The sequence below is a fragment of the Antrostomus carolinensis genome, unplaced genomic scaffold (assembly GCF_000700745.2).
Source record: "Antrostomus carolinensis isolate BGI_N321 unplaced genomic scaffold, ASM70074v2 scaffold1677, whole genome shotgun sequence".
Taxonomy (NCBI): Eukaryota; Metazoa; Chordata; class Aves; order Caprimulgiformes; family Caprimulgidae; genus Antrostomus; species Antrostomus carolinensis.
This window is the reverse complement of record NW_010325116.1, coordinates 73,989-87,767: the sequence shown is the minus strand read 5'-3', so window position 1 is coordinate 87,767 and position 13,779 is coordinate 73,989. Positions and strand designations below refer to the sequence as shown.

At 38.1% G+C, this 13,779-nt stretch overlaps 1 protein-coding gene across 1 annotated transcript in view; it reads right to left on the bottom strand.

The window, feature by feature from the left end:
- LOC104527384 (RP1 axonemal microtubule associated) overlaps positions 1-13,779 on the bottom strand; it is a 41,052-nt gene that overhangs the window by 2,309 nt on the left and 24,964 nt on the right. Inside the window, exons 8-13 of the mRNA XM_029085729.1 lie at positions 10,387-10,538; positions 9,713-9,791; positions 8,815-8,890; positions 7,182-7,258; positions 4,301-4,404; positions 1,327-1,500 (exon numbers count right to left, since the gene is read on the bottom strand). Coding sequence (XP_028941562.1) covers positions 1,327-1,500; positions 4,301-4,404; positions 7,182-7,258; positions 8,815-8,890; positions 9,713-9,791; positions 10,387-10,538 — 662 coding nt within the window. The remainder of the gene's footprint in view (positions 1-1,326; positions 1,501-4,300; positions 4,405-7,181; positions 7,259-8,814; positions 8,891-9,712; positions 9,792-10,386; positions 10,539-13,779) is intronic.

Below are 13,779 nucleotides of genomic sequence, written 5' to 3'. Positions count from 1 at the left end.
CCTGCTGCTGCTGACCTGCTCCGCTGCAGCTCCCATCAGGTCTGAGGGACAGAGCCTGGCAGAGGCTTGTGTTGAGCAGAATGATGGCATCAGGCTGAAACACACCCTTCAGATCAGAGACAATAAATTCTTTGTGAATAGCACATATTAAATTTTGACTTTATAATGTTCATACTGGTTTATTTTAAGCCCTTGTTAATGCATTTCCATGTACAAAATGTGAATGAACAAGTCCCGAGTAATGTAAGTATACATCCAGCCTTTGAATATTTGCTGCTTTCCGTGCAGACACTACCCTGGATAGTGGAAATCCTTCCCTACTCTGCAGCTTCTCTGCTTTTTATTGCTCAGCAGCGCAGCACAACATCCAGAGCACAAGGAGCACAGCAAGCTAAGGAACTTGTTCCCTTTTCAAATTAAGTAATTCCTCATGCAGCTCTCCTGTATGTACCTACCTTCCTACTTTTACTAAAAAGTTGAGAGATGCATCTTTTCTGTGTAGCAGCCCACCCTGTTTGCATACAGCAGCTGCAGCACCAGCACCCCTCACCCCAGGGGAGCAGTAAAGGAAACTTCTCAAGTGCCTCCTACCTGTTACGCTGTAATTTAGCTCCACCTGGTGGAAGAGGATCACTCTTTTAGCTTGCAATCCTCTGAAGTGTGATTAGATACAATCTGCTTTTTAACAGTAAATTTTAGAAGAGCCTTCTTAATTTCCCTCTGCCCACCTGTCGTGGTTTCACCCCTTGGGCTTGCAGCCACAGTTGCTCACTCACTGTCCCCCCCTCCCCAGGGAATAAAGGAGAGAATCAGAAGGGTAAAAGTAAGAAAACTTGTGGGTTGAGATAAAAACAATTTACTAATTGGAATAGTATAATAATATAATATGCAAATGAGTGATGCACAGTGCGGTCGCTCACCACCTGCCAACTGCTGCCCAGCCTGTTCCTGGAGCAGAGACAGTCCCAAAACCAAAACCACAATGCTGGAAGAGCGAGCCTGAGCAATTCCTGAGACAATACCCGCACTTTCCAGTCAGCCCTGGTTAATATACTGACATGACGTGATATGAAATGGAATATCTCATTGGCACATCCAAATGTTAATTTTGGGTTTTGCTAATTACTACAATTCCCCGCTCCCCGTTCTAGCCACCTGCAAACCAGCCAAACACGATGGCCTTGAGCTCCAGCAGCAACTAATAACATCAGTACTTTATCAACATTCTTCTCATAACAAATCTCATACTGAAATCAAAACACAGCTATCCTAGTTACTAAGAAGAAAATTAACTCTATCCTAGCAAAATCAGGACACCACCTTTACCTTGACATGCACAACAAATTCTTTGGAAAGTTCAGCGTATACTGTTGTTTCATCAGGGACTTTGCCTTGAAGATTGAACGTAATGGTGTCACCTGGGTTCCTGGCCGACTCAAGAATGGCACAACCATTTGGCTGAAGGTGAACACAGAGCTCACAGCAAGGCTCCTCTTTGCTCTATCAAAGTCAAGGTAGGAATAATAAATTATATGAACTACTAGATATGATAAAATCCAGAACAGAGTATCAGAAAACAGTTTCTGTATTGTTCAAGTATCCACAATATTACCAGTCTAGCATGCAAATGTATTTATATTTTTCAGATTTGTAATCCTGATACCAAAGTCCTAAAATAGCAGACTCTGGAATTTCAAAGCACAGAAACAGTTCATCTTAAGATGATACAGATCTAAGGATAACATGAAAGATACCTGGGTGCCTCAATCAGAGAGAGAGTTAAGAGTCTCAGGCTACAAATGCAGCAAAGAAGGTTGGAATATAAAATCGATGTAGACAGGAAATGAACTGCAGCAACTCTCTGCCATCAGCCCTCCTTTGTTTGCCTCAATGTTTCTCCTCATTTACTGATACTGAATTAAGGAGTCAGAGTTTTTACATGAAAGAGTACAGCAACACACTATCCGTGCTTGTCTGTTCAGGTTTGCTGACTGTGTGAGCCCATTGTATAAAAGACCCAATATACAAAATACATATTTCAGTATTTTATCCACTACATCATCATTCTCATGTTTAAATAAAACTAAGATTTTAATAAATGTAAAATGCTAATAATCAGCTCAATAATTTAAGACTTCTGGATTACATAATCTAATATTTTTTCAACATTTTTAGGACTTCAAAGGATTAATATTTATCAGAAAAAATTTCCAAGGCACTACATTCAGAAGAAAAAGCTTCATATTCAAAAAAACTGTCTATCAGATTCAATATAGTTCTAAAAATAAAGGAAAAATTACATGGATTTTAGAAGTGTTTATGAAACAAGTGAGACAGCATGTTCTTGAAATATAATTAAGCATGTATCACAAGATCAATTTCAATTTTTGTATTGTCATTTTGCTGTACATTTACATATCTTCATTCCAAGGACCCCAAAAACTTTTAAATTACAGCATTTTTCACATTCCCTGGGAAAAGGAGCATCTCGCACAACATAAGAAAATTGAGATCCAGATTTTCTATAGGTTGCTCAAACTCGTAAAGTATGTCAGCAGCAAAGCAGAAAAGAGAAAATTCAAATTTAGGTACCCAGTTAATGACCTCTCTGTAGCAAGATATACTGCAAAGTGGCAGATTGCAGGGGGTTCTTCTATATCAAAATTACACTCATGAGCACCAGGAAGTCCTGCAAGGAGGTCTGACAGTTTGCCTGGAAGCCTGATGCTACCCTCATTGAGAAATCTAACTCTACTGAGAGTACTCCATTCCCACTAATGCCAATGCACATCATGTAAAAGAAGGGGACCAGCTTTGACTATGAAATTATTCACTGGATAAATAAGGGGAAGAACTCAAAAGCGAAATGGAAACAGCTTCTTCCCTCATCTTTAGAAGGGTTTCATCAGAAATAAATAATTTCTACAACTCCATTTGCCTACTTTTATACTGCAAGTACTGAGAAAGAAGGGCAATAGTAAGACTTTGAAGATGGGATGAAACAAATCAATATGGATCAAAACAAATCAGCCAAATTTCAATTGGCTCATGACAGGCATGTTACTTAGAAAAAGACACAAAGGAAAAATGGGCATTTAAACCCCATCCTTAGATTTTATACTTATCCAAGAAGAGGAAATCATAGAATCACAGAATAGTTTGGGTTGGAAGGGACCTTTCAAGGTCACCTAATTCAACCCCCCTGCAGTGAGCAGGGACATTTTCAGCTAAATCAGTTTGCTCAGAGCCCCATCCAACCTGACCTTGAATGTTTCCAGGGATGGGGCATCTACCACCTCTCTGGGCAACCTGTTCCAGTGTTCCACTATCCACAGTGTAAAAAAATTGCTAGTCTAAATCTACCCTCTTCCAGTTTAAAACCATCACCCCCTGTCCTATTGCTACAGGCCTTGCTAAAAAGTTTGCCCCCATCTTTCTTATAAGCCCTCTTCAAGTATTGAAAGGCCACAATAAAGTCTCCCCAGAGCCTTCTCTTCTCCAGGGTGAACAACCCCAACTCTCTCAGCCTTTCTTCATAGGAGAAGTGTTCCATCCCTCATTTTTGTGTCCCTCTTCTTGACCTGCTCCAACAGGTCCATGTCTGTCTTGCACCAAGGACTTCACAGCTGGACACAGCACTCCAGGTGGAGTCTCACCAGAGCAGAGTACAGGGGCAGAATCACCTCACTCAACCTGCTGGCCACACTCCTCTTGATGCAGTCCAGGATATGGTTGGCCTTCTGGGCTGCAAGTGCAAATTACCAACTCACATCCAGCTTTTCATCCACCAATACCCTCCAAATAATTCTCCTCAGGGTTCCTTTCTCCCCCAGCTTTTAATTATACTGGGGATTGCCCTGACCCAGGTGCAGGACCTTGCACTTGGCCTTGTTGAGTCTCATGAGGTTCACCTGGGCCCACTTCTTAAGCTTGTCTGGGTCCCTCTGGATGGCATTCCATCCCTCAGGTGTGTCAACAAGATATGAGAGCATTCCAGGTAAGTTGTCAACATTTGGCAAGCCAATATAAATCACAGCTTGGAATGGCCTGGTATTTCCGTATCAAATCATTTAGTCTATTAAAACATCCCATCAAAGAGTAAAAAGTAAACTGAGAAAACAAACAAAACCCTACATCTAAATTTGCTTATTCATTGGCAATTTCCTATATTCAGTTCTGAAATTCTTAGCTCTTTATCTGACTGGAAGCAGTATTATTAGATAGATTAAAAACAGTATTATTTTTTAATCAGACAATCAAATGTAATTATGAAGGAGAAATCAGTAACAGCATTTCCTACCTTTCCAATTACACGGCCATGGACAAGAGCAAGAGCAAGTTGTGGCATCTGATGACTGCTGAATATACATATGTTTCTCCCTTTGACATTTACATCAAAGAGACCTAAGAGTTAAATAAAAAAAATGTTAAAGTATAAGAGCATATTAATCCATATTTGCATTTCATTTTAAAGGGAAAAGAATGAATCAAGTGTTTAACCCAACTTTTGGCCTCTCTGATCAATGAATCCCCTCATTGCTTCAGCAAAGGGCATCTAGAGACTACCATCTACTTCACTGCCTTGAGAAAAAATAACCCTGAGAGCTAATGATAAGGAACAAATTTATTTTGGTCAGCCTATATGTTTAAAAAAAAAAATCATAAAAAGGAGTTGAGGACTGCAGAATAATGAACTGGGCTATAGCAATGAATTTACATTATAAATAACAGATCATATAGGGAACATAAAGCTCTCAGGTAGGAAAAGAGAATTAAATTTCTCTGTATCCATATTAGAATTTGTAATGCAAATCTTGCCACACAGCTCATGGATTCTAAAATTTTAAGTCTGGCCAATTTTCCAAACAATTACCTTTTATAGCTACAAAATACTGATGAAAGCTAAAGTAGGGCCATTCTTATTGTTCCTAGTAGCAACAGCTGATTTTTTATACTGCTCTACCAGTATATTATATTGCCTGTTTGTAAGGTGCAGCTATCTCTGGAGGACTCCTGTAGTGTCCATAATGATTTTCAGGATGCCATTGGGACCATGTGAATTATACAGCCAAGGATCATTGTGCCATGGGGATGATGCCACAAATCATAAAATACCGATGGGGTTTCCAGTCCCTGGGGCAAGACAGGGAAGACACATAACTTTCACAATGGGTCTCTGCTTTCAGATTGGGATAAAGCTTCCTGCAAAATTAAAAAACCCTAGACTAAATCATCATCTGATATGATTTGCCATTATCACTTTGAAGATCTCTGAATTACATTGCTTTAGATCTGCTAAAGACAAATGTACAGTATCTGAAATGTAGTTTTCTGTTCAGAAAGATAAGTAGATAATTTATGTCAGAGGACTTTATTCCAAAGCACACACAAGGAAGCAGGGCCTCTAAATGAAATTTTGAACAACAGTTCCCAAATCAGCATATGAAGGTTACTGTTGCACATGGCTATTCTAGACACTTTGTAAATTACTGCACCATTAGAAATGCACTAGTTTATAGAAAGGAAAATGCGTCTAAATTAAAATTGTGAAAGAGTCTGCAGTTTAAACTTGGATTCTGCATGTTAGATTATGAACTCTATGGTGTCTAAATGATCTGATTTTTCTAAATGATCTGATTTGTCTAAATCAAATCAGATACAATCCATCAATTGAAGATACAGCATTAAAAAACAGCAAAGACATGCTTACTGCATCAGTGCAGATTAGAGACCAAATTCCTACAAGCAGATAGTTTGTTATGTCACCAAGTAATTCTCAGTTTGTGATCCTGAATGTGATCAATTCAATGTTTGTGATCCCCTTGGTGGAGGGACACTACCATGCTGTGCAACTGCTTTCAGGCATTTCAGACATTTGCAAATCCTAAAGCTGTAGATAGGAAATTTGAGTTAATGAGTGTTTGGGTCACAAAATACTTTGAACTTAAAGATGAAGACTGCTAACTAGTAAGAAGAGCTTTAGTAAAACACTGTAACACCCACATTTGATGTTTGTAATATTACTGATCTCCCATATTACGCGTTTGAGTTTTCTTGTGCAGCTTTTCTGAGGTGTCTTTACAGGCTCTACTAGGGAGTATTGATTGCACTGCTCTCCATGCACTCTTTGATGTGGCCTGAAAGATTCTCTTCATCACTTCAGAAAAGATGTGTGTAACATCCCTGGGAAGATGTCAGAAAGGCTGAGCAGCTACATCACTACAAAGATAACAAAAATATGTGTGCCTAATACGATAGGTATTCTAGTTAATTGTTAGTAACACAGTAGGATGGAAGCTGATAAAGAGGAGGAACTGGAAGAGTGCCATTAAAAACAATTACAAGTATGGAAAAAAAACAAGGTTTTTAATTATATATACTCCCTACTAATGAACTATACCTGGAAATTTGAACTTGTTATCTTAGGTGGATCTAGTTACAAAAAAACTCTAGCTGTCCTTGCCATGGCAGTTCCAGGGGAGCATTAAGCTGCAGATGACAAGAGGTTTCTATTTGGTAACCAAAAACCAGTGACAAGATACTCTATGAGATTTTTTTTTTGTGTGTGTGTTTTATATGTAAACCAAGAATATAATTTCTGAGTTCTTATAACCATTAATACCTGTAAATATTTTAAGTAAGGAAAATGTTTATTATAATTATCTACTCCTATTCATTACAGGAATCACTATATGAGATCACAATGAACGATGAAGTCCTCCTTTCTCATCTCTTTTATGCATACATCCACATGAAAAATATTTTACCATATTTGTTTTTCTTGTCACCAAGAGCATCAACTCTGCTATCTGGGCTGAGGCAAATGAAGCCACGGGTGAGCCTGTTGTAAAACTGAAGTGTATTGCCTTCCTGAAATTTCCACTTTTCGGCAGCCCACTAGTTTTGTAAACAACAAGAAAAAAAGACTTATGAGAAGATGTTACACAGGAATTTAACATACATGAGAACAAATGACCTGATTTTACTTAAAGCATAATTTGAATGGTTTAAGTAAAAATAAAAAGGTATGTTCTTACAATTTCCTTTCTCTTGAGTTCCAGCTCTCGTCCTGTACAGATAAAAACCAGGTAATTAATTTACAGAGCATCCTCATGCATCATCATCCCATTTGACACAGTTGCAGTGAGGCTGAGTTCTTCTCCCCACCGATTTTCACTTACTTCCTGGAAACGTGCTGGCATCTGTCACAGTCAGTTCTCTAACAATACTGCCATCATCCTGCCCTTGGTCCAACCACCTAAAAACCAGAACCAATTTCAGTAGTATAACCCTGACTGGCAACTCCCACAATAGTATATACATGGCACTTGCATACTGATATTTCCTGTTCTATTTATTAAAGACTCAAGGCTGACAAATAGCAATAAAGAAATCCAGCTTTAGTGAAAAGAGATTGACTGTGGCAAAAATGGTTTTGTTTGTTCTTGATGAAACTTATAAATAAATGCTTTCCTGGACTGAGGTACGAGAGCCTAAGCCAATTATTACAAAACAGAGAACTCATCGATCCCAGATCAATAACAAAAGGTGCAGTGGTCATGATGTTTGCTCTTCCTATCTGCAAGAAGGCTACAGCAAGATGCAAATTGTTCCATGCCCTGAAAATCCCTATACAGGGAGGCAAATCCAACACAGGCAACAATTTTACCATGTCTGAACTATACTTTTACAGTGCCATTGTGTCTGTTTCACATCTTCTTACATAAGTTAAGTCTAACTCCATTTGAGTCAAAAGGATTCACACACTGTGGGAACAAGATCAGCAAGCACAGCATCGGGCTCTAACAATAACTAGCACATACTCTGTATTTTTCTGCCTGAAATGGATTTGAACTCTCCCTAAATTATGTATGAAGCTAGTATTATAGATCTCTTCATAGCAGTTCATCTCATCTAGAATACAGAATCAAAATTAGGTCAGGCAAAGATGAAGTGCCGTATCTGAGAGGCAGAAAACCCTTACTCACACATAAATCAGTTTCAGTGCGCACATTGCTCACTCTGAGCTGTCTCAGGCAGTTATTTATTCACTCAGAGAAGTGAGAGAAGGAAATAGATTCGAGGTGCCACTGGCAAGCTGCAGCTAGATTCATACGTGACTGGACTCTACCATTCCTAATATTTGCACTGATCTTTATCAATTATAATTTTTCCCTAAGGAGTTGAGAATTAATCAGGTGTAGATAAAATTAGAAATGAGCTATAAAACAGAAGATTCAGAGCAGCAGCATCTGCAGGGGAAAGGTAGGGAAGTTAGGATTGCTTCAAATTATGTTGCAGCCCAGTGACAGGCTGCAAGGCAAATGAGAAAAAGAGATGTGGTCAGGTAGCTGCATTTGTGATAGCCATTCCACAAGATCTTAAAGTCTGATTCTGAGCTCGCTGAACCCCAAATTAATCTACATACTAACTTCAGTAAAGTAGGATCAGTCTTCTAGAAAGACAGTAACCCACTCTTCTGAAAATCTTTGCGTCACATGACATGGAAGAACAGATGGACATGCAGGTGTCAGATCCAAGGTGTTGGATGTGGGGAATGTGTCAACAAAGCATGTATTGAAGAATTCACAAGGTGCAAGAATGAAAAGTTCCCAAGCAGAACTTTTTTTTTTCAGTAGTTCAAATGCACCAGAGATCTGGGGCAAGGACAACTCAGAGAGCTGTAAAAATAATCAGACTGTCTCATATAACTTTTTAGGAAACATGTATTTTCCTTGACAGGACATTACAGAAGAAAAACTATGAGTAATTACAAATGTATTAAAAATCTAACCCAAATAAAACACCACCAACCTCTGACAAAGAAAAGTATAATCCAAATCTGTTGTAGGATCCATGATTACAACTTTGTCCAGAAACCAGCCGTTTCCTTAGAATAAATTAAAAAAAAAAAAAAAAAAAAAAAGTTAGATCTTGAAAGGCAGATTTAATGAAGTCTGACCTCCTACAGTTTTCTTCTGGAACTGCAAAATCTGCAGCTCTACTGGCAGGTTGCTAGAGTCATGGTTGCCCTGATGGCTGGAGAGAAGACAGTACCTGCTATAGGTACTGTAGAGCTTGCTTATGGCCCTGCAAGCTGCTAGGTCCTTCCGTGGCTGTCATGGCCCTGAGTGCTGTACATCCTCCCCTCATTTAACATAGTCATTGTATGAGACTTATTTGTTTTGCCAGTCAAAATATCAACATGATTAGACAGCAGCTCATCACTGCTCAAAATAAGTTGCTATGTTTTACAATATTTAGGCTCAAGTTTGAAAACCAGGTCTCGTGACTGCAAGCAATTTGAGTTCTAATGACAAGATAGTATATTCAAAATCTCCGACTGCATCTTTACAGTGTAACTGATAATGCTAATCAACCTAAAATTTTAATAACCCATTTTATCTATAACACAGACTCTCCCCTTCTTCATAGTTTTTTTCATAGGGATTAGTCAAAAATGACAGAACAGTAGCAGATGATGTCCTTAACATAATGGTTCAGAGTATAGTGAAAGTGAACACAAAACATTTGAAATTTGTGATGAAATAATAATGTAACTGTCTCACTTGAACAGTTTCCTTAGAAGCCTTTGTCTTTCACTTCTAAAATATTTTCATATATTCAGTTTTAGAAATACATATTGCATTTCAAAGAAAAGGTTAATAACTTTGCAGGCAGTATTGAGTGACTATATAGAGAGATTTCTGACCTGATCCAAGACCATTGTGTCCTATAACAATCTTGTACAAATGTCCCAGGTGCACAGCTTCAACAGCAAAGATGTCAGTCTGTAATCAATCAATAAAATCTCAGTAAAATCTAAAAAGCAGAGCATTCTTCAGCCATGGAATCCCAAAGACCCATAAACCCATAGAACTCTTTTGTCGAGATCATCCTTTGAAATACCAGCTAATGATAAAGAGGGGAACAAACCAAGAAGGACAAGTTTCCTGAAATAAAAGAAGTAAGCCTGATCACTTTGCTAATGGGAGTAGTTCCATTCAAATGAATAGGATCAGAGTTTGAAAAGAGAAACCAGCTGAAAGCTTAATTGGCTAAACAATTACAAATTACAGCAGTTTTCAACATTAGAATTACAGATATAAAATGTAAAGTTTCATTTTTTCTTCACTTAGTAAATCAAAATTTTAGAAGGATTAAAAACAAAGGTACACAGCTTAAGTATTTTATAAATGAAAATTCTGTCTTCCAGAAGCACTGGTATATCTTTAGAAACTGTTTTTGGCTTAATTATTGAATTTGGGGGAAACACTGGAATGCAGTAATTATGTCTTTTCTACTTGCAGCTTCCCTGGGATAACCACACACCTGAGAGAGAAAAGCCATCCAAACATATCAGAAAATGCCTTGTTTTTCACTTACCTGTCCTTTTAAAAATTTCTTTGGTTTCTGTGGCCTGAGCAGCTGTCTTGATCCTGTATCACCTCTTTCTCCATAGAGAGAAATGTAGACATCAGCCTCAGTTCCAGCATTCCACAGTTCTCCTGTTGTCACATGAACTTCATAGACAGTCACTGGCAATAGAAGATTACAACCTTTCATATCACAAACTGTTAAAGTTACAATGACATCTAGCTGTGAATGCGCCTGTAGAGTCCAAATATATCTGTGTCAAGTATAGTTAGAGTATAAAACCTTAAATATCCTACCCAATATTAAGTAAAATAAGGTACAAACTTGCTTTGGTGTTACTTTTATGCTTTTTATTCCAGACTGCCACTATGGGGAACACAAACAGAATTAAACTTTAAATGCACAGTAGTATGTCTTTGTCCTGCAGCATCATTTGAAATCATTGTAAAGCTGAAAAGTAAATAACAGAAATCCAAGATTAGCCTCACCATAAGTGGTGAGATCAAAACTATAGCAAGCAATGGGAGCCATTAACATTTTGAATGCAATGGTTAACCAAACAAGCAAAAATCTAGCACCATAGTTTTAGTTTTCAAGGACCTCAGAATCCAGAACGCTGCATTGTTTTATTATTTTACTGATTCATGCTATAGGATAGTACAGACCTCCTCTATTACATTCCCATATAGAAATTCTTTAAAGGCGTAAATTTGGGAGGAAAAACCTAGGACTTAAAATCAATAAATTGGTTATTTAATAAAAATGGATAATTTCAATAAAATTAAATTTGAGTCAAAATCCAATGAAACTGGAATAAAGACTATGATATATATAAAAATATGTATCAATAGAAAACTGTGGTCATTAAAATGCAGATGTAGGAACCCCATAAAATTCAGAATTAAGATTAAAATATGTAATTATAATCTTCTGTAGAAACATGGAAAAGGCAATATTTACACCAACATATAGTAACAACATTTTCTTAGAGCAAGTGAAGTACAGAGAGAATGAAAGAGGGAAAGAACACCTCATTGTCTGGCATACAAGCTCTACTTCCAGATGTAGGTGTCCTTGTGCTTCTCTGTCTTGCAAGTAGAAGGGAGTTTCTGAACCACTGTGTCCAGAACAACAGCAACATTATCATAATTCGATTATCAGTTTCCACTTGAAATATGTTATGAAGCTTGACTGTAATTCTCTGAAGGAGGTTGCTCCCAAATCTCACTCTTCTGATGGACAAACACCTTCTTTTAATAACCAGTAAAAATTTTTCACAATCAGTTCTTATCTGCAATTGTACTAAGTGGCTGTTCAGTGTTTACAGTTTTTCCCTTGATGCTTATTTTTTTATTATTATCTTACATTTATTTATACGGCATTTGTGTGCAGGTTACTGTACAAGCTGTCTTTAAAGAATTCAGTTGGGATAATGGTAACAGTCTAGCTAAAACAGTAAGCACTGATTATAGAAGCAAACTAGCACTAGTGTTCTGTGTAACCTGTGCAAAGATAACTCATTTTGAGATGCTGACTGGGCACCTCTAAACTCGACTGAGGTATTGTACTGTACACAGATGCTATTAATAAATCCAGCATAGAGGCGTAAAATAGCTAACTTAAAATTCAAGTAATTTTCACAATTTTTCACACTTCTCTCTACCTCTCATAAGCCTAGGGATCATTCTAGCTTTATAATAAGTATTTATCAGTATTTATAATGGTTAGAAGTTTTATCCTAGGAAATAATTACTCTCTTAATGGTGTGAAGCTGCATCACAGGAAGTTCAGACTGGACATTAGGAAAAGGTTCTGCACTGAGAGGGCAGTCAGTCACTGGAACAGTCTCCCCAAGGAAGTGATCACAGTACCAAGCCTGTCAGAGTTCAAGGACCATCTGGCTGACAGATAGTCATATGGTTTAGTTTTAGGTAGTCCTACAAGGAACAGGGAGTCAAACTTGATAATCCTTATGGGTAATTTACAACTTGAGACATTCTGTGATTTTATAATTATTTCCTTTAGATATTCCATGGAAAAGTGTGCAGAATAGAGATTAAGAGGAGGAAATGTATTCTTTACATCTATTTTTGTTTATAAATGTAGAACATTGCATTTGTAAACACATCATTCTGAAATTAGAAAGTGCAAGGGTTAAGATTATTTACAAAATTTAATTCTTTCCCCTATTCCACCCATGAATTATGAGATAGAACAAGGAGGTAAAACACATACCTTTTTTCAGATCAGCTTTTATTATTTGGACAAAAGACAGACATTTTTAAGGCACAGAAGCTTTTGACAGTCTTTAGTTAGCAGCATAGTTATGTACTTTTTTTCCCAGAGTATATCTGTTTCAATACTCAAAGTAGTTTTCATTTAGGAACTGTTAATAAATACTGTATTTTACTCATATCATTTACTGTGTCACCACTTGATCTATTTATCTCCTCAAATTTTTCTTTACAGCACCCACATGAACAGGTTCTCTATGAACAGACCATGGTAGAGGCAGAGAATTCATTTCTCCAGACCAACAGTCTCATGTCTAAAACCACAATAAATCTCTCTATTCTTACAATTCCCTCCTTCATTAACTATCTCCTTTCCAGTTCCTGCAAGAAGGAAAGCAAAGGTCCATCAGTCACCAAACGCTCTGTAACTCTGATTTATCCCCAGCAAGTGGTTCATCATCATGGAGGGTAGAGGGGTCCAAGAGACGTGGTTAATATTGAAGTAACACTTCCTCCAAGCTCAAGATCACTGCATCCCTGAGCAAGAAATCTAGCAAAGGAGGCAGGAGGCCTGCATGGATGATCAAGGAACTTTTGGAAAAGCTCAGTCAGAAGAAGGAAGTTTACAAAATGTGGAAAAAAGGACTTTTGACACTGCCTCCCATAGCAGCCCTGCAGAGGCTGGGAGTACTGATGGACAACCAGTTGACAATGAGCCACCAATATGCCCTTGTGGCCAAGAAGGCCAATAGTATCCTGGGGTGCATTAAGAGTGTGACCAGCAGGTCGAGGGAGGTTCTCCTCCCCCTCTCCTCTGCCTTGGTGAGGACTCATCTGGAGTATTGTGTCCAGTTCTGGTCCAAAAGAGATAGGGAACTTCTGGAGACAGTCCAGCAGAGGGCTACAAAGATAATGAAGTGGTTGGAGCATCTTTCTTATGAGGAAAGACTGAGAGAGCTGGGTCTGTTTAGCCTGGAGAAGAGAAGACTGAGAGGGAACCTTATTAATGTTTACAAATATCTAAAGGGCAGGTGTCAAGAGGATGGGCCCAGACTTTTCTCAGTGGTGGCCAGTGGTAGGACAAGGGGCAATGGGCACAAGTTGGAACACAGGAGATTCCGCTTAAACATGAGGAAAAACTTCTTTACAGTGAGGGTGAAAGAGCACT